Genomic DNA, 19480 nt, shown 5'->3' on the forward strand with positions numbered 1-19480 from the left:
AGGAGGCTGTTGTCTGTAGGAAGCTGGAAGGTGGGTAGTGAATGAGGCAGGGGACTGCAGGAAGAGACAGGATGGTTTAATGGTTAGACCAGGTGAAAGCCTCTCTAGAGACTTGGATTCTATCCCAGCCTCTGCCACCAAGTTTCTGTGTGATATTGGACAAGTCATGTACAGTAACTCCTTTATTAACGTTGTAGTTATGTTCCTGAAAAATGCTACTTTAAGCAAAACAATGTTAAGCGAATCCAATTTCCGCATAAGAATTAATGTAAATAGGGTGGGTTAGGTTCCAGGGAAATTTTTTTTGCCAGACAAAAGACATACATATATATATATATGTGTGTGTGTGTCTCTCTCTCTCTATATAGTTAGACTCTATATATAGTCTCTATATATACACAGTATAAGTTTTAAACAATTTAATACTGTACACAGCAATGATGATTGTGAAGCTTGGTTTAGGTGGTGGAGTCAGAGGGTGGAAGAGGGTGGGATATTTCCCAGGGAATGCCTTACTGCTAAATGATGAACCAGCACTCGGCTGAACCCTCAAGGGTTAACACATTGTTGTTAATGTAGCCTCACACTCTACAAGGCAGCATGAATGGAGGGAGGGGAGACAGCATGAGCATGGCAGAGAGCGACAGAGACACACACCGTGTGTATGAGAGAGAGAGAGAGATGCACATTGCCCCTTTAAGTATGCTCACTCCATTCTGAGTACATTGCCTTTTTAAGTAGATCAGCAAGTTGAGAAGCAGCTGCTGCCAGCAAGCTCCCTCTGTCTTGAGTCCTGTCATGTCCCCCCTCCAGTTCCATGGATGGCGTAAAGGAGTGGGGGGACGAGGGGGACACCCTGACATTAGCACCCCTTCCACCACCACCCCCTACTTGCACAGCAAGCAGGAGGCTCTCTGGAGCAGCTCCAAGGCAGAGGGCAGGAGCAGCACATGGCAGTGTGGGGAGGGACAGCTGAACTGCCGGCATTTGATAGCCTGCTGGGCGGCTGTGGCACAGGGAACTTAGGGGAGTGGGGAGCTGATGGGGGGCTGCCGGTCCACCCTGGTTCCAAGCACCCACCAGTTAGCTCCAACGGGCTGCTCTTTCTGCAAGCAGTGGACAAAGCAGGCAGCTGCCAAACAACTTTATAAGGGAGCATTGTGCAACTTTAAACGAGCATGTTCTCTAATTGATCAGCAATGAAACAATGTTAACCAGGACGACTTTAAGTGAGGAGTTACTGTATGCCAAATTTTTCACAGTCACTTCTGCTTGTAACTAAAGCCTATATTATAGTATATATGCATGGGGGGTTGAGGGGTAGGAATTAAGGTTGCAAGAGCAATATTCATTTTGGCATTTCCTGACTTGAAAGTACTTGATTTTGCAACCTTTTAATCCTTTTTAATCATTAATTTTGTATTCCTAATTTATTATGGATTAGTTTATTAATGAGAGCATCCTTAACTACTGTTAAATTAAGGGTGTGTGTGTGTGTGTATATAAAATATTGTGTGTATATATAAAATATCGTGTGGCAAGGCACCCCTTCTGCTTTGCTGGGCTTAGCGCTCCCTCGTCTGGCAGGGTCAGGGCCTGGAGTAAATCAGCCCCCACTCTGGAGCATGTCTGTCTTCCCTCTTCGGGGTTTGTTTCTCAGAGCTATCCTGGTAGGCCTCAGGGCAGGCCTGAGGAGTGCTCCTCTGCCAAACAAAGGGGAACACGTCTATAAAGCACCAAAACAAAAAGGGAATACCTTTCCGTGGCCCCCTCACTGGGGCAGATGTTGTCCTGTCACTGGCCCCGGGGTGTCAGTCCTTCTCCTAAACAGGCACTGAGTTTTGGGTGTCTCCTATATGGGGAGGAGCACAGTCTCTCACACTGGAGAAGCCAATCTTCCTGCTGCCTCCAGCCTTGCAGCCATCTCTCCAACCCTCTCTTACCAGGAGAGAGGTGGGAGTACAACTTGAAAGCTTGTCTCTCTTGCCAGCAGAAGTTGGTCCAATAAAAGATATTACTTCATCCGCCTTGTCTCTCTCAAACTCCCTTCCCTCATTTCCATCAACATTTTTAGTAAGGTTTCAGAGTAGGTTTTAGTAAGATGTTTCTTGACACTTCAGCTGTGGCATGCCTCTGCACAGCACCACTTTCCAGCCCCAGCCCCAGAGAATATCACCCACGAGAGGCCAGGAAGAGGAGGGCGGAGAGAGGAGGATGAGGGCAATAATACTTCTGGCTGCATGAAATAGGTACAATGGGTACAAATGTAGGGCAATGGCACTAAAAATTGGCATTATTTCCCACAGGCGGCAGTGATACTAGCTGATATCTCACACCTGAGGGTCACAGAGGCACAGCTGCTGCTGCCATCCTAAAGCTGCCTGCGCCCGTAGGCTGCTAATCTGTTCACTGCAGTGGGGTCAGCAGAACTCATTGTGGGAAAGTGTCCTACCGCAGAGGAAGAAATAAGGCGGCCATTCCTAGAAACTTTTGGGAGAGGATTGCGGAGTATCTCTGTGAAAGGTCCATTGAGATCTCTAAGAAGGATACAAGGGTCTTCCCTATATAAATCAACAGGGTGCTCCATATGCCCTCCTTCCTCCTCCTAATCCTACAGGGGAATGAAAAGCAGATAACTCTAGCTCTGTTTGTTGTACTGCTACCTCCTCCTGTCTGAGTAAGACAGTTAAACGTTGAGATGTGTGCTTTTGGTAACTTGGGATGGGCCAGGTGCCACCATTGTTTTTAAACACTGTAAGGGGAAAAGCACTTACCCGAGGAGCATTCCCTGGATCGGGCTTGTCCGTGTTTGGCTGGCGGGACTAGCCAGACCGCAGCGGAGTCTCAAACTGGTCCTGGTTTGTGGCATAGCCAGATCCCCTTCCCCCCCCCCCCCCCGATATGTGTCCCTCTCCTCCTCCTCTTCACTTCTTACAGCAGGGGTCTGTGTCTTGGGCTCCACCAAGGGAGAATGGGGGCAGAGCAAGGGCAGATGCTTGGGCGGGAAAAGGCGGGGGGTGGGTGGACTGAGAGGGACGCACAAGCCAGCAGGGGGCCGGGGGATGAGGAAGGGCGCAGTGGGGGGGGGGCGAGCAGGGAGGGGGCGGGACATGGGCTAGATTGGGGGCAGAGCTTGGGAGGAGAGGGAGTGGAATGTGGGCGGGGCTGAAGGCACCCCAATGTGTCCTGATATTTTAGTGTTGTGATCTGGTCAGTCTATCCCTGCACGAGAGTAAAAGTAACTACAAGCTCTAGTGACTGCACTACAGACAAACCGTCTATAGATTCTCATCATTCTTTACAACAGCCCTTAAGGAGATCCTTGTTAGATCTGTTTATGCCGGTAATTTGCTAAGTAATATTGCCATCCAGTGGTTGAACTGGCCAGTTGCAATTATAGTTTTATTTCAACTGTGTATGCTTTTAAATGGAGGGTGAGGTACCAATACTGGCGAATTGAGGTAGAGTATGTAGTAGGCAAGAAACTAAACTAAGCCATACTAACATGGGGAGGAGGGAGGGAGGAAAGAAAGAAAATAAATAAGCAATACCTTAAAAATATCTGCATGGTGGGTATTTAAACAGTGCTCTGTTAAGAAACCAGTGAGGTGGTCCTGCAGCCCTTTCAACTTTCAACAAAACATTCTTGATGAAAGTTGTTACTGTGGTCTTTTGGAAGGCAAAAAACTAACGAAAGGAAGGAATATGGTCCTGAATGAATAGAGATAAGAATTACCCTAGCTTTGCTGAGCCTTTGGGTCATCCAGGAGTGGGCAGGTGAGGTTCTGTGGCCTGCAATGTGCAGGAGATCAGACTAGATGATCATACTAGTCCCTTTGGACCTTCAAGTCTATGAGTCTATCTTTGGAAAGTCAGACTGTGTTGAATTTTGGCAACAAGTATTAAATATTAAAGAAGAATGGCAGGGAAGTAGGCTCATTCATTAGAATAAATTGCAGTGATCAATATTTTAACTGTTACAATTAGTTTGAATTGGTTACTCTGTGTAGTTCTCACAGCATGGACTCACAGCTGAGCAGCTTGTGAAACAAATAGGATCGAGTGCAGTGCAGCCTGGCTTGGCAACAGGACTGAGTGTGCTGTTTACCTTTGCAATTGCCTGTGTGGTCCTCTGTATCTTGGGTCTCTGAGGTCTTTGTGAGATATGATAATACATGGCCTTGAAGTGTCAGGTCAACACAAATTGCACCACAATTTTAAATTGTGTTCACTTTGTAGTATCTTTGCATTGCTTTGTGTTATGTTTACCTGCTTTTCCTTTAACACCCCTGGTCTTGGTGAACATTTGTGTCACACATCTCATGGTACATCCATACAGTACAAACTCGATCACCACCATGAGATCGAGTTTGTACCGGATGGATGTTTTGTATATGTTGTGGATTACTCAAGCCACGCTAGGATAAAGGGTTTTTGTCTTCCTATCCTGGCTGATCTGCATAAGAGACTAAGATTTTACCACAGTTTCTAGCTAACAAAGACAGTCTCTTAGCTCAAGTACTAGTGGTTCTATCTCAAAGTCTAGGGTTCAAGCCCAGCTTCACAACTACAAGAAAGGAGAGAGACAACATGGACCTCATCAGAAATAAGTCTCATAGACTTTAAGGTCAGAAGGGACCATTATGATCATCTAGTCTGACCTCCCGCATGATGCAGGCCACAAAAGCTGATCCACCCACTCCTGGAATAATTCTCTCCCTTGACTCAGCTGTCCTAAAAGTCACAGATTTATTTGTTGTTGTTTTTTATTGTGAGAAAAGTTACTATGAGCTAATAAGTGGGGTTGTTATTTGTATGCACTGCCCACTCATTGTTTGCCCTTTGTAAACTTGTGCATCTTGGGCACACCATTGAGGTTGCTCTTGTAAGTGGAGCGGGTGAGTTGGGGTGGGGATGTGCCTCAAAGAAAGTTTCCTGGACACTTGGCTCAGCTTGTGCAGTAGAACTTTCTCTTCCATCTATGTTGGTTTATTTGCTCCAAATTGTAAATCAGACATTCTCATGGGATCATCTTAAACAGTAAAGTGATATGTTTTTCTCTTCAATTTGGAATCACAAGTTAGCTGGATATAAAACAGAAGCAACAATATTTAGCAATAATCAGAAAATTCACTTTAAAATTAATAAATCTGCCCATCTCAGCTGAACAGTTTTTGTTATATTAAGATAAAATGAGTTATTTGACCTTGAATCACAGACAGAATAAGGTTTTTTTTTTCTCATGCAGAATTCAAACCAAGATAAGTAAATATTTTTGGCATGTGCCCTTTTAATGGAAAGTGACTGCAAGCCCAGACACTCTGTATTGCCTCTTCATATCAGAGATTTCGCTTGAAATCCAATAAACTTTTCCTGTCTCAGTTTCAGTATCTGAATATAGTTCCATTTCCCGGTCCTTCGTTCTATTCAAATAAATTGGGGAGGGAGAAAGAAAAAGAAAGATATTTAGAAACTAACTATTTGAAAGGGGAAAAAAGTTCATAATTCTAACTTCTTCCCATGAGATGAGTACTTCCAGGTGCTTCAAGGCATACTCAAGCAAGGTAATGACAAACCTCTATCCGGTATCCCTTTCTACTACCCTTCCGTTACCTGCCATGGAGGAAGAAGTTAAATAACGAGTTCAGCATTAATTACAAATTTGTTATATTGGTTTGTTGTTCTATTTTAGAATTAAAAAGAGAGAATCTTTTTTAAAAAATTGTGTTTCCGGCAGTTTCAAAGGCACTTCCAGGAATTCACACTCAGCTCACAAAAATTAGCCACCAATAGCACTCCCTCAGCCAAAAGCTCTACCACAACAAGGGTGCATTCTGACTGGAGTAAAATGTAGATTAGGATAATCTACTAATTTTTTGTCTGCTGCCCACTTAATTTCTTTCCTAAAAGGAATTACCCAATTCTAGGGTCTAAATTCATCCCAGGGCAGGGCACATTAGACGTTTGCAGTTACAGAGCTCTTAAGCAGCCACATTTATAGATGGCAGCCTGAAACAAAAATGAAAGGTTTGGGGGTTTAAAAATTTGTTTCATCTCCTTCCAAATACTAAGATTTATTGCATTCTCCTAGTTGGTACTGCAGGACTTGAGACAATCTTTTTCAAATCCTGATGGTCCTGGGAAAATTAGGCTAGTTGATAATTTGCCCCACCAGCAAAGACTTGTGCCAGAAGGCAAATACTTAACATGATAAATGGTGCAGCTTCCACAGGTAGAGGCTTATGCACTAAATATCTGAGTCTGACAGTTTTCTCATTTGCATTTATAAATTTCCTAATACCAATGAAATACTCCAAACAGAAAATTACTAGAAATATTGAGGTCTATGGATATTTAAAGTCATTCATCATTGTGATTTAATACCAATGAGACCATACTGTTATTACCTAAACATACTCCTGGGGGAATTCTGCGCCAAAACATTAAAAATTCTGCAGCAAAAAAACGAAAAGTTCTGCACACAATATTTCAAAATTCTGCATATTTTATTCACCAAAATAACAATATAATCACACCAGTTTCAATTATTTTTGGTCATTTATTTCAAAATACCTTTCAGCAAGTATGTCAGTAACAATACAGACAACAAAAAAGATTTAGGAAATGTTTTTTGACAAATAGATTCCTTACTAGGCATATTAATACAGAACTCTGAGTAATAATTTATTTAAACTACAATACAGAACCATATTTCCCCCATCCCTCAGAAGCAGTGCAAAGGCTTGGGGGAGCCAGGGGTAATGGAGGAGCTGAAAGAGAGGGAAGTAAATTGCAGGGAAGGAGCCTGGGTGTGAACTTGAAGTGATGTTGGGTATGAGTGGGAAAAGTATGGAACAGGTTTTTTTGGGTGGCGGGGAGGGATTGTTAGGGAACTTCCGCCATACAGACCTTGGCTGACCCCTAGCCTTTCCCATTCAGTCAGGCACATCTGTCCCTGTCGCCATGTCTTCCTGCATCCCATGTGTCCTTGCACCCCCTGTCCACATGTCCCTCCATCCCCACTCAGACACCCACTCCCCCATCCCCATGTGTCTCTGTGCCGCCACCCAGCCACTCTGCTGTCCCTGTGTGGCTCTGTACCCCTGTCTCCATGTGTCTCTGTGCCCCCCTCAGCCACCTTCTGTCCCTGTGTCCCTGTATCCCCCATCCCCGCGTGTCTCTGTGCCCCCTCTCAGCCACCCTCTGTCCTTATGTAGCTCTGTACTCCCTCCCCCATAACCATGTGGCCCTGCACCTCCCTCCCCCCTGTGAACTGTGTCTCCACTCCCATTCAGCCCCTGCCCCAGTCTGTCCTCTCCCACTAGCCCTTATGAGCCCCTGTCTGATCTCCCCATCACCCCATTCTGTCTGTCTCCCCATAGCCCCTATCTCCTGGCCTGACAGGTGCTGCAAAGAAGGCAGCCTCTTTCTCTTCCCTAGCTGGTCGGGAGCTACTGCTTGTGTCTTATCACCACAGTGCCCTCTGGTGGGCAAAAGGCGGAACTGCAGAAGTTATTTTCTGCTGGGAACTGCTGCTGTTCTTGCACCACAGCATCCTCTGATGGGCAAAAGGCAGAACTGCAGTAACATTTCGGCAGAAGTTCTTTTCTGCGCAAAAATTTAAAAATATGCATGGCTCATTAATTATGTGCACGCAGTAGTGCAGAATTCCCCCAGGAGTAGGATTTACTACAGTGATGGAAAAAACCTTTCCAATGCTGTAGTGTCTACAGCACTGCAGTGGCGTAGTTGTAGCATTGTAGTATAGACATTCCCAAAGTAATGGAACAAATAAGCATTGATGGTTGTCTCAAATAGTCTCCAAAGGAGTAGACAGCAGTAGAGGTTATCTAAGTGGAAAGGAGGGTCCAGGTTGAGGTCCAACGTGAGGAATTAATTTATAAATACCTCTTTTCCTCACCCAACCACACAGAGCATTAGTAGTCAGAGCCCTTTTCAGTTCACCTGGTACCCTAGAGTTCAAGCAGTAGAGGATTAGTTTATAATGTGCCTATCAAAGAATAACTAAGTAAGTACAAAAATAAAAATAACGTGACCACACATAATAGACTGTTTCCCGGTTTAGACCACCACTCCTCTGTCAGAAAATCTCCTGCTAATTAGAAACAAGATTAAATAGCTGCATCATATATTTTTTCTTAAAGGTCACCTAACTCAGACTTAAGTAGATTTTAAGTAGATGAGCGTTCCAGGGACTGAACCATCTATGAACAATGTGCTGCTGCCCACCGTGAAAATTTAACTACGGAACCAGTGAGAAAGAACATTCGAGATAGAATAACAGAAGCGTGGGGCTGGAAGGAACCTCAAGAAGTCATCAAGTCCTGCCCACTGTGCTGAGGCAGGACCAAGTAAACTTAGACCATCCCTGACAGGTGTTTGTCCAACCTGTTCTTAAAAAAATCCCAATCATGGGGATTCCAAGCCTCCCTTGGAAGCCTATTCCAGTGCTTAACTGTCCTTATAGTTAGAATTTATTTTCCTAATAACTAACCTAAATCTCCCTTGCTGTAAATTAAGCCATTACTTCTTGTCCTGCTGTATGTGAAACAATTGATCATCGTCCTCTTTGTAACAGCCCCCAACATATTTGAAGACTGCTATCAGGTCCCCTCTCAGTCTTCTTTTCTCAAAACTAACCATTCCCAGTTTTTTTTTTAACCTTTCATCATTGGTCAGGTTTTCTAAACCTTTTGCCATTTTTGTTGTTCTCTTCTAGACTCTCTCCAGTTTGTTCACATCTTTCCTAAAGTTTGGCACTCAGAATTGGACACAGTACTCCATGTGAGGCCTCATCAGTGCTGAGTAGAATGGGACAATTACCTCCCATGTTTTACTATGCCACTCCTGTTAATACACCCCAGAATGTTATTAACCTTTTTTGCATCTATATCACATTGTTGACTCCTTCATTTGTGATCCACTATGACCCATAGCTCCTTTTCAGCAATACTACTTCAAAGCCAGTTATTCCGCATTTTGTAGTTGTGCATTTGATTTTTCCTTCCTAAGTGAAGTATTTTGTACTCGTCTCTATTGAATTTCATCTTGTTGACTTCAGACCAATTCTCTAATTTGTCTAGGTCTTGCTGAATTCTAGTCCTACCCTTCAAAGTGCTTGCAACCCCTCCCAGCTTGGTGTTCTTTGCAAATTGTATAAGCATACTCACCATTCTATTGTCCAAGTCATTAAAATATTGAATAGTAGCAGTCCCAGGACTGACCCCTCTTGGCACCCCACTAGATATGCCCTGCCAGTTTGACAGCAAACCATTGATAACTACTCTTTGAGTATGGTCTTTCAACCAGTTATACACCCACCTTATAGTAATTGCATCTAGACCATGGTTCCCTAGTTGGTTTATGAGAATGTCATGTGGGACTGCATCAAAAGCCTTACTAAAATAAAGATATATCATGTCTACTGCTTCCTTCCTATCCAGTAGGCCAATAACCCGGTCAAAGAAGGAAATTAGGGTGAGGTTTGGCATGACTTGTTCATGACAAATACATGCTGGCTATTTCTTATAATCCTGTTATCCTCTAGATGCTTAAAAATAGATTGTTTAATAATTGTGTTCCCATATTTTTCCAGTTCAAAGTTAAGCTGATTGGTCTGTAATTCCTGTGTCCTCTTTGTTCCCCCTTTTAAAGATAGATACTATGTTTGCCCTTCTCCAGTCCTCTGGGACCTCACCCATCCTCCATGAGTTGTCAAAGACAATTGCTAAGGGTTCTGAGATTGTTTCAGCTAGCTCCTTAAGTACCCTAGGATGAATTACAGCAGGCTGTGATGACATATCTAAATATACTTTAATCTGTTCTTTCACTATTTTGGCTTGTGTTCCTTCCCCCCACCCATTTTGTTAATATTAATGGTGTTGTGTATCTGATCACCATTAACCTTTTTAGTGAATAATGTAGCAAAGTAAGCATTAAACACGTTAACCTTCTTGATTATAAGCTCCTTCCCTGCTAAGTAGAGGACCTACACTTTCCTTCATCTTTCTCTTGCTCCCAATGTATTTATAGAACAACTTTTTATTGCCTTTTATGCCCTTTGCTAGATATAACTCATTTTGTGCCTTAGCTTTTCTGATTTCGTCTCTGCATAACCATAACTGCTGTAGTGGGGCCTGGGAAAAGATGTGGTTTCATAGAGTGGCTATTTTTAGTGCTTTAGAGATACTCATCAGCACTTTGCTTTCCACATGGAGGCAAAAATAGAAGTTCACATCCCAGACCAAAATTGTAACATGTTCCAACTGAAGTTTCCCATTTCGTAAATAGGAAGCCACATTATGGGCTAGTTGATACTTTGGCTTCTTCTTCAGGACCAGCCCCAAGTTCTGTAATCTCATGTGGAAGTGACTAAGGGGTGGATAAGTATAGGGAGAGGCCCAGATTAGAGTGGCAAAGTCACAGAATTCAATAATTAGGCATAGTCTCAACAAAGGAGGAAGTTGCCATCTCTCTCATTTTCTCCAGAGGCTTCCATCTACCTGCCGGCATTACTTTCAGGATATTTTGAATGAATGTTCATGGAAGATCCTATCTTGGCCAGGTACTGGGAAGGCAAAGAGATTATAGAGTTTAGATTTGAAGTGGGGAATAAAAAGTACAGATGAGTATAATCATCAGCATACAGGTAACAATAGATGAAAACCTCTCAGACATAATTTTTAAAATAGGAGCCTAAAGTTGACTTTGTAGAATGCTATTTGAGTGCTCAGCACGTTTGAAATTCAAGCAGGTGACTAAATATGGATTTAGGAGCTTACAATTTTAACAACCTTGACCCTCATGATCTTCTTCAGTAACCTGAAATACACATTAAACAGTAAAAACATGGAACCCACAGAATCCTATTGGGAGTAATCATTAGTGAGAATGAATGACTGTTCATCACCACCACCCCATGTCATCTACAAGAACCAGTATGCCACCCTTCCTATGCTCTATAGGCAAGCAAGCAACTCCCCATTGGAGTTTTGCCTTTGACTTCAGTCAGTATTTCACCCTGTGTGTTTTGTACATTCTGTTTCTGATGTTATATGTTTTGATTATGTAACTGTGGCCAGTGTTTCAAGTGTGTATTGCAAATAAAATGGTAAGTTTTAATGGTAAAATGGTAATTATACTTCAGAAAAGTATAATTGATTTAAAAATATGTGGACTGGAGTAGTGATACTTTGGCTGAAGAAGCTGCATAATCCCCACATTCATGTTATTTGGGAAGTAATTACCGGGTTTGTAATCTTAAACCAATTTGATCACAGCTTTTATTCATGGTACTTTACAACAAGAATATAGATCATGAATAACATTTGAAAGATAAGAGGTTATGCAGAGATAATTGCACATCTGAATTACATTGGCACAGTGCCCCAAGCACCTTCCACCATCCCTACTGAATTGTATAGCTTCACGTTATGAAATGCATTATTGCTCTCATAGAATGTTTTTATTGCTCCAGAAGGGCAAACTAAAGTTCATAAAATGCAGCTCCTGATTACCACTCTGTGTGACTATTTTTTATTTTCTGAACCCTTCTTGGCCAGTCTCATTCCTTGGTGTGTTTTTACGTATATGGATACATACATTTGTATCTCTACCAATTTGAGAGGTTTTATCACTGTGATAGGGATTTCCCATAGATATAATGGCTAGTACCAGCAAAACCAGGCAAATGGCAAAATTTTAACTGTATCATTCCTTGCAACTAATCTCACTCATCACAAAAAAGATATTCAATTGAATAGCATGTTCAGGTTACAGAGGCTACCAGAAATAATGGTATGTTTTGTGCAGCAGCATCAGAATACTGTTCCTGCTGTAGGAAAAATGCAGTGTCAGCTGCTTCTGGTTCTTCAGGTGACAGTCAGCATTAGAGAGTAGAATTCATTGTGTTAATGGGAAGCTAAGAGTTATCTTAAAGTACTTCTTTCAGGGGTCGTGCTGCAACAGGGAAAGTGATGATATCGTCCCAAGTTCTGCCCACAAACCAAGCTCCACCCATTCATGATAGCTATACAAGATGCCGGTCACAGTAGATTGTGCAGAACTTCGTATTCCTTCTTCATAATGTTTTTCTGTTATCTGTAGCAAAACTGTTAACAAAGTTGATATTATTTAGGATTCAGAATCACCACCCCATTAATATGACTAGGGCAGTTCACACCTCGCAGCTAATGTGTCAGGATGCCTACAGACTCAGGAAGTCAGGGCTACCTCAGGGTTTGTCTAGTTCACATTCCAAAGGTAATTTTTGAAATCAAGGGCATGTCTACATTTCAAAATCTTATTGTGATCAAACATGTTTGGGAAGAGTTGAGTTAACTTAAATGACAATGCATACGACTGACCGGTCAGCGTAGACCAGGGCACATCATGTTCAGCACCATGTGAGCTAGCTGTGATCAAACTATGGTTCCAAAGCATTACACGTTTAAAGTGTGGTACATAAGATCGAAGAATTGAAGTGATATTATGACACCTTTCTTGCCCCCAAAATGTCTTGCTCTCATTGATGGTATCCTAATGTGGGTTGCATATATCATCATCATGGGAAATCCCAGAATGATGTAGACTCGTTGCAGATTGAGTGCCACCTGAATCAGTCTTTATCTCGGTCCTTGAGGTGGTCTGGTTGGATACTCGGTTTATGTCCATCATTGCAATCTGATAACACTACCAAAGCTTTTGGCAACCATGTGTTTGCCAACTATGAAGCAGCGTTCTTTGGTAAACATGAAATTCATTGGTCTTCCATCCTAATAATATGTATGAGTCTATGAAATATTGTAAATATAATAAAGTTAATATTTTAATATCACATGGACTTCTATATAATCTTTTTCTCAAATAAATAAAAAAATCATGAAACACTACTTTAATATTTTCTCTCGCAAGGTCATTGACATGCCTGAACACAATCCTGGAGATATGGGAGGAACAATGAGACTGGGAAAAAGGAGGACTGTTTTCAAAACAGAAGACTCTGTCCTAAGTAAGTTACTTCTTGCCTGTTTCATTTTCTCTCATGGTAAAAATGCCATCTGTCTCATATTTAAAGGCCTAAATGAATTGTGCCAAACATGTTCTTGTGGTTGCGTTCATTGCCTCTCCTTACACACCATGCAGTCCACATTTAAAATGTTTCCTACCCTGAAAAGCAACTACACAAATAGCATTTTTTATTCATCTGATTAGTTCCTGGGGTGAATATTTTTAGTATCTATAAACAACGTCTACTAAAGATAAATTAACAGCCCTCTCTTCCCTCTCTCCCTGTTTGAAGTGCATGCCCATGAATCACCCAGAGAGGCACTGGAGGGGGAAATACACAGCTTCATTCTCTCTCTGTCCCACTTTCGCTTCTCTCCTCCAAGCACCAGATAAAATGGTCACTGTGAGGGGAACTGGCACAGACTGGTGACTCTGCTGGCAACAGTGGGAGGACAGGAAGCTCAGTACACCAGGCTGGCTTCATCATGTTAGCTCCCCAACAGTGCTCCTCTCTCCAGAAGGATGGGTTACCTTAGATGCCCCCACGTTGCCAGATTCTTTACAAGGGCACAAGCATTTCTCGTTGTACAGAACAGGCTGCTGCTGCTGCCTCTCTCGTTTTTGACGACACACCAGTACACCCAGCAGGAGCCAGGACTTCCAGCAAGAAAAGTGGGTGGGTCAGTCAAGAAGGACATAAAGCCGCCCTGTATAAAATATTGCAGTTTTATTTTTTAAATTAAGTGCGGTTATTTATGCAGTGTGATCCTCAGTTTTTCAGAATGTGACATTGGTGGTTCCAGCCACTTTTTAAACTATGGACTGTGATGATCGTCCTTGCCTCTTGTGGTAATAACCCTCTCTATTTTTGTGTTCAGCTTACAAGAAGCACAAAGAGAGGAAAACAAATATTGAGCCCAAATCTACCCTCGGATGCTCACATGCAGCTCCCACTGGAGTGGTGAATGAAATTCTATGGGTAGAGCTTGAGCCATATTGAACAGAGATATTTGTCAGGTATACTCCTGCCCAGAGGGTGTGCCAGAAAAAAGGTCACATGGGAACGTTTGTGTCATTATTCCCATAAAATAAACATTAGTAATTCATAAATTCAATGTAATCCATTGTTGCCCATCATGGAATAATAGTCCATTTTTATTCTAATCAATTTTCTATTTTTTTCACCATCAAGATCCCTGGCATTAGGGTTCTTTGAGCTCCAGTAATGCTTAGCAAATATTATTTGTCCAGCCTGGCATGTCACAGCAAATGCCAAACCCACTATTTTTACTGCCTTGGAAGCTGAAGCACACTTGGATGATATGATACACGAATGATAGCCAGTGTGCTTCACATTCATTCCCAATGCTCCGAGTGTGGATTTAATCCAGTCATGTTCATTCTAGCCAGAATTCTAGGGCAAACAGACACTGCTTACTTTCTCTCATCTGATATGTTCCTTCTGATTAACTTAAAGGATGCCTGTCTGCGTGAACTTCCACAGTCCACTGCTAGAGGACTCAGCCAAAGCCTCCTCCTTTCTTACTTTTACATATGAGGTGAAAAAATAGAGGAAGTGAATAAATGCCCAAACTACATTGGGAATTCGGATTCTTGTCTAAGTGCTTCATTCCATTTAGTAGACAGGAACTTCAGCTATCTCTTAATGTGTCCGTCACAAAAAAGAAATTACCCATTTAGTAACTAATGGAGACCATTTGTTTCAGAATAATAAATATTCTATGCTATGAGTGACATTCCATTCAGACAATATAGAAAAATACTTCATTCTTTCCCCCAAATAATTTTGTACCCAAATACATTACAAAGTCCCCAATAATACACATGAGATTACTTGTTGATAGAGTGGGATTAGTCAGGAACAAAAGAATGCGACAAAATAGAAATCTTTATTTATGATAAGTAGTTCAGATACCCTTTATTTCTGGAGATGCATTTTTGGCCCAAGCAGATGTTACAAAGAGTCATTTTATATTGCCCCTTGAAGCCATCCCTTTAATGAAACCTTCCTAAGCTGAATGTGCTTACTGAAGTGTAACATTTTCTCCTCTATTTTAGAAAATATTTAAAAATATACATCAGTGCAAGACACTGGCTTGTAATTAAGCTATAACTGAGTGTCTGGGTTTTTTTCTGGGAACCTGTGACAGGGTGGACTAGGTCCAGAGGCTCCCTGTTGGAGGCTTTGGGGTCCTACCACACTCCGTCCCAGAAAGGAGCAAATGAGAAGTCCTCCAAGCATCCTAGAGTGGCTGTAGAGGAAGCAGCCAATCCAAAGGGCTGCAGGAGGGCCATATAAAAAGGAGCTGCAGAGCCAGAGGCAATCAGTTGCTGCCTGGATCTGGAAGAGAGAAGCCTGTGTTCCTGGATGGCTAAAAGAACATCAGGACTATGGACAGCTCAGTGTGGGCAGGGACCAAGAGAGCTAAGAAGTAGCTCCTGGCTGACTGCTGGGACAGAGTAAGGACTGAGCCTGGGGAGGGCTGCAGGACGACAGTGTCTCTAGGGCGGAAGCCCTGGGGTATGGAGGCCCAGGAGAAGGTAAAGACTGTATGCCCCAGAAGAGTTTTGTTCTGTTGCACCTACAGATAGTGTGTGTGACTTGACCGGAGAGCTGAGTGAGTCACTGAAGACCCACCGAAGAAACCATCGACCAAGGGGGGGTGCTCCTGAAAAGCGGGTGCTGACCCCATTACAGAACCAGATATAGTTGAATTAAGATTTTGAGAGAATTCACCTTTCTGCCCTGCCCTGCCCTGCCCTATAAACTTCCAGTACAGCTGAAGAAGTCAGAATATCATTTGTAAACTCCTGGAAATCCATCTTCTCCAGGTGATCACTCACTATTCAGTGGATTAGTGAGTTTCCATGTGCTACCAGCTATATAAGAGTGATGGCAATACCTTCATCTTAAATTAAAAGACAGTACTTTACGTCACAAAGACTGTTTCACTGATTTTAATATGAATTTAAGCAATCCGGCATTGCTTTCCTTCACTTGCCTGTTTTTAAATACTGCTGATGAAATTTCTAGAAAACAACTTAACATAAGAACTCATATGACAATCAAATGAAAACAGTATTTTCTATAAAGTCTTTAACCATAAAGACAAAAACTCAAAAAAGAAATTGAGCCTCTTGGCCTGACTCTAACCTTAGCATGGGGGCTTCTCCTGGGCTATGGTTAGGGCTGGGGCCAGCGGGAGGTCCCTGGGCTAAGGTTGGGGCTGGCAGAAAGTTAGGATTTGGGCTGGCTGGATTGGTGTCCCTGGGTTGGGGTTGGGGCCAGGGCTAGCAGAAGCCTTTAGAATAGGATGAGGGTTGGAGCCAGCAGGCGACCCTGGGGAAGGATTAGGGTTGGGTTTGGCGGAGGTTCCAGAACTAGGGTTAGGGTTGGGGCCAGCAGAAGCCAACAGGCTAAGGATAAAGTTGGGATTTGCAGTGGCTGTGGCCAACAGAGGTTAGAGCTATGGTTGGGGCCACCGTGCAGCCCCCAGGTTAGAGTTCTGGTAGATAGCCCTAGGCTAGTGTCAGAATTTGGGGCGGCAGACAGCCTTATGCTAGGGTTTGGGTTGAGACTAAGAGAGGCCTTCAGGTAGAAGTTAGAGTTCAGATCAGTGGAGGACTTCAGGCGGGCAGACAGCCCTGGGCTAGGGTTGGGGCTGGCAGATGCCCTGAGTCCAGGGTTAGGATTTTGCCCAGCAGAGGCATTTGGGCTACAGATAGATCTGGGATTGGCAGGCAGCCCTGAGGTACTGGTATGGTAGGAAAGGGCAGTGGGTTTTCGGCTAGGATTGGTATTGGGGCCAGCAAGGGTGTCTATACTGCAGCTAGGAGTGAGACTACCAGCTCGGGTAGACAGACTTATGCTACTGGAACTTGAGCTAGCGTGCTAAAGTAGCAGTATGGATGTTGAAGTTCTGGCGGAGACTCGGACTATCCACCTGAGCTGAGACCTAGGGGATAGGTGATCTTAAGAGCCCAAGCTGACACCCGAGCTGCAATGTCTGCACTGCTATTTTTAGTGCACTAACTTGAGCCTCACTAGCGTGAATCTGTCTACCTGGGCTGGGAGGCCCTCTCCCCACTGCAGTGTAGACACAGGCCAGTAGGCCCTGGGTTTGGGTTAGGTGCTAACTATGACCCTAGCCCTGGTCAATCACCTGACTCCAAACTTAACCCCAGCCCAGAAGCTCTGCCAGTCCTATTTGCAGCACTATCATGAGAGCTTCTCCTGATCTGACTGCTAACCCTAGCCTGGAGCCATATGCTGGCCCCAACCTTAAAACCAGCACTGGGCAACCTGCCACACTGAAACCAAATCTTAGCCCAGAAACCCTTGCTAGCCCCAACCTGGGGCCCCCTCCTGGTATGAACCATAATCTGAGTTCCAGGACACCTGTTGGCCCCAACCATCGCCACATAAATTTAGCCTAGAATTTCTTGCCAACCCAAATCCTATCTGTAGCACAGGGCTGCTTCCTGGTCCAAAGTTTAACACTAGCCTGGGATTGCCTGTTGGCCACAGCCCTAATCTTAGTACTGAAGCCTCTGCTAACCCTAACCTTAGTCAGGAGGCCTTTGCCTGGCCCCAACCCTAATCAAAGTCCAAAAGCTAACTCCAACCTGGAGCCCTCTGCTAGCCCTCTTAGCCCTAATCCAGAACCCTTGGGCAGCTCTAACTGTAACCCAAGCCTAGCATGCTCTTCCAGCCCAACCTTTACCACAAGGGCACCTGCTAGCCCCATCCTTAACCCTACCCAAGGGCCATCTGCCAGCCTCAAGCATAACCCTTAGCCCAGAGCCACCTGCCAGCCCCAGTGTCAACCTAGTCTGGGGCTCACTGATAACCCCAAACCTGTTTGGCTGGGAAAGCTCAAGCGGCTTATATTGCCCTGAATAATGAGCAGGCCAGAGACTATGAGGGGGTTAAGACAGCCATCCTAGATCTAGTCAGCCTCCACCGAGAAATGGCCACAAAATTCTAAGGTGCAAGGATTATGAGGCGGTGCAGCCCCAGTCATTTGCCCAAAAATTGATGGATTGGGCCACCTGTTGGCTGAGGCCAGACATCCAAACAGTGGGGAAGATAATGGATGCTCTGGTGTTGGAACAGTTCCCTCAGGGCCTCCCCAAGAACATACAGGTGTGGGTTAGATGGCATCAATCTGGCACTTTGGATGCATTGGTAAAATTGACAGAGAGGTTCACAGAGGCGGAACTCCCCAGGTCAGAGGGCCAACTCCATAAAGGATCAAAACGCAGAAGGAAGTTTGGGGAATCCACAGCGGCCAGGAGTGTGGAGAGGAAGAAGGAAGATCGCAGAGGAGCTCTGGCCAGGGCTCAATCCATGACATGTTTCCTGTGCAGGTCTCAGGGTCACTTAGAAAAGGACTACCCGAACATGGAATATGGGTTTTCTGAGTTTTGCATCTGAGACAGGACTGGAAGGAAGGAAAAAAGGAAAAATTGTCCACCATTCCAGTAATGGTGAGAAGGAAATGTCAACTGGTAGACACAATTCCCTTGATAGATAGGGCCTCTGCTTGCTCCCCAGTCTGGCAGGAGTTGGTGCAACCCCACTGGCTGGTTCCAGGGGCAAGTGTGAGAAGAGAGTGTATTCATGGAGATAAAAAGTGCAGCCTTCTGGCAGAGGTACCCCGGGAAATCTGGGGGAGGTAAGTGAAAGCAAGCTGGGGTAGTGGACAGATTGCCCCACCCCGTTGTGTTGGGTTCCAACTGGAGCCCCTTCCTATTAGGAAAACAAGGTGGTGTTGGGGGCCGCAGCTGGGGAAACAGAAAATCTGAGTGGGAGGAAATGGATCCCTACAGCAAGGGAAAAACAAACCAGCAGGAGCAAATTTATAAATCCCTAGGGAACAGAGCCTAACGCAGGTGAAAGGGGAGGAAAACAGAGTCCTGCCAGAGACTGAGCAGGAGGGGCTAGTAATTAAGGAAGTAGGAATGGTGGAGAAAGACAAGCAGAGCTCCTTAGTAGAGGTTGAGGGGCCCAGGGAGTACCCCATGGTGCACCCCAAGGAGAAGCAGGTCAGGCACAGTTTGGAGGGTTGGGAGAGCCCAAGGCCGTGATTAATCAGGGGAATCAGGGGAGTGTCCTTGATCCCCTGTCAGGTATAAAGCGATAGAATAGGGAGAGCAACCCCTCAGGATGCACATTGTGTGATGACTTGTGGGCTGAAATGGAGCTGTGGGGACATCCTCCCCCCACCAAGCATGGGTTCTGTGGATGGAAAATGGGTGAACACCACAAGAACAACCTTGATGATCACCCTAGGGACCAAGAGCAACCTCCACAGCGTGACGCCTCTGCTAAGCAAGGGAAAGCACAGGGAAAGAAAAATCTGATTGTCAGGTAATGGGGGGAGATGGGTGTCAGAGTGCAGGGGCAACAGCGGCTGAGCCAGCACTC

General features: G+C 44.2%; 1 protein-coding gene across 6 annotated transcripts in view; it reads left to right on the forward strand.

The window, feature by feature from the left end:
• The window catches only part of CTPS2 (CTP synthase 2), a 132741-nt gene that overhangs the window by 84452 nt on the left and 28809 nt on the right, over nt 1-19480 (forward strand). For all 6 annotated transcript variants that reach the window (XM_034756242.1, XM_034756225.1, XM_034756251.1 and 3 more), the window contains one exon: nt 12934-13030. In XM_034756242.1, the coding sequence (XP_034612133.1) occupies nt 12934-13030 (97 nt within the window). The remainder of the gene's footprint in view (nt 1-12933; nt 13031-19480) is intronic.

Source organism: Trachemys scripta, chromosome 1, assembly GCF_013100865.1.
Source record: "Trachemys scripta elegans isolate TJP31775 chromosome 1, CAS_Tse_1.0, whole genome shotgun sequence".
Taxonomy (NCBI): domain Eukaryota; kingdom Metazoa; phylum Chordata; order Testudines; family Emydidae; genus Trachemys; species Trachemys scripta.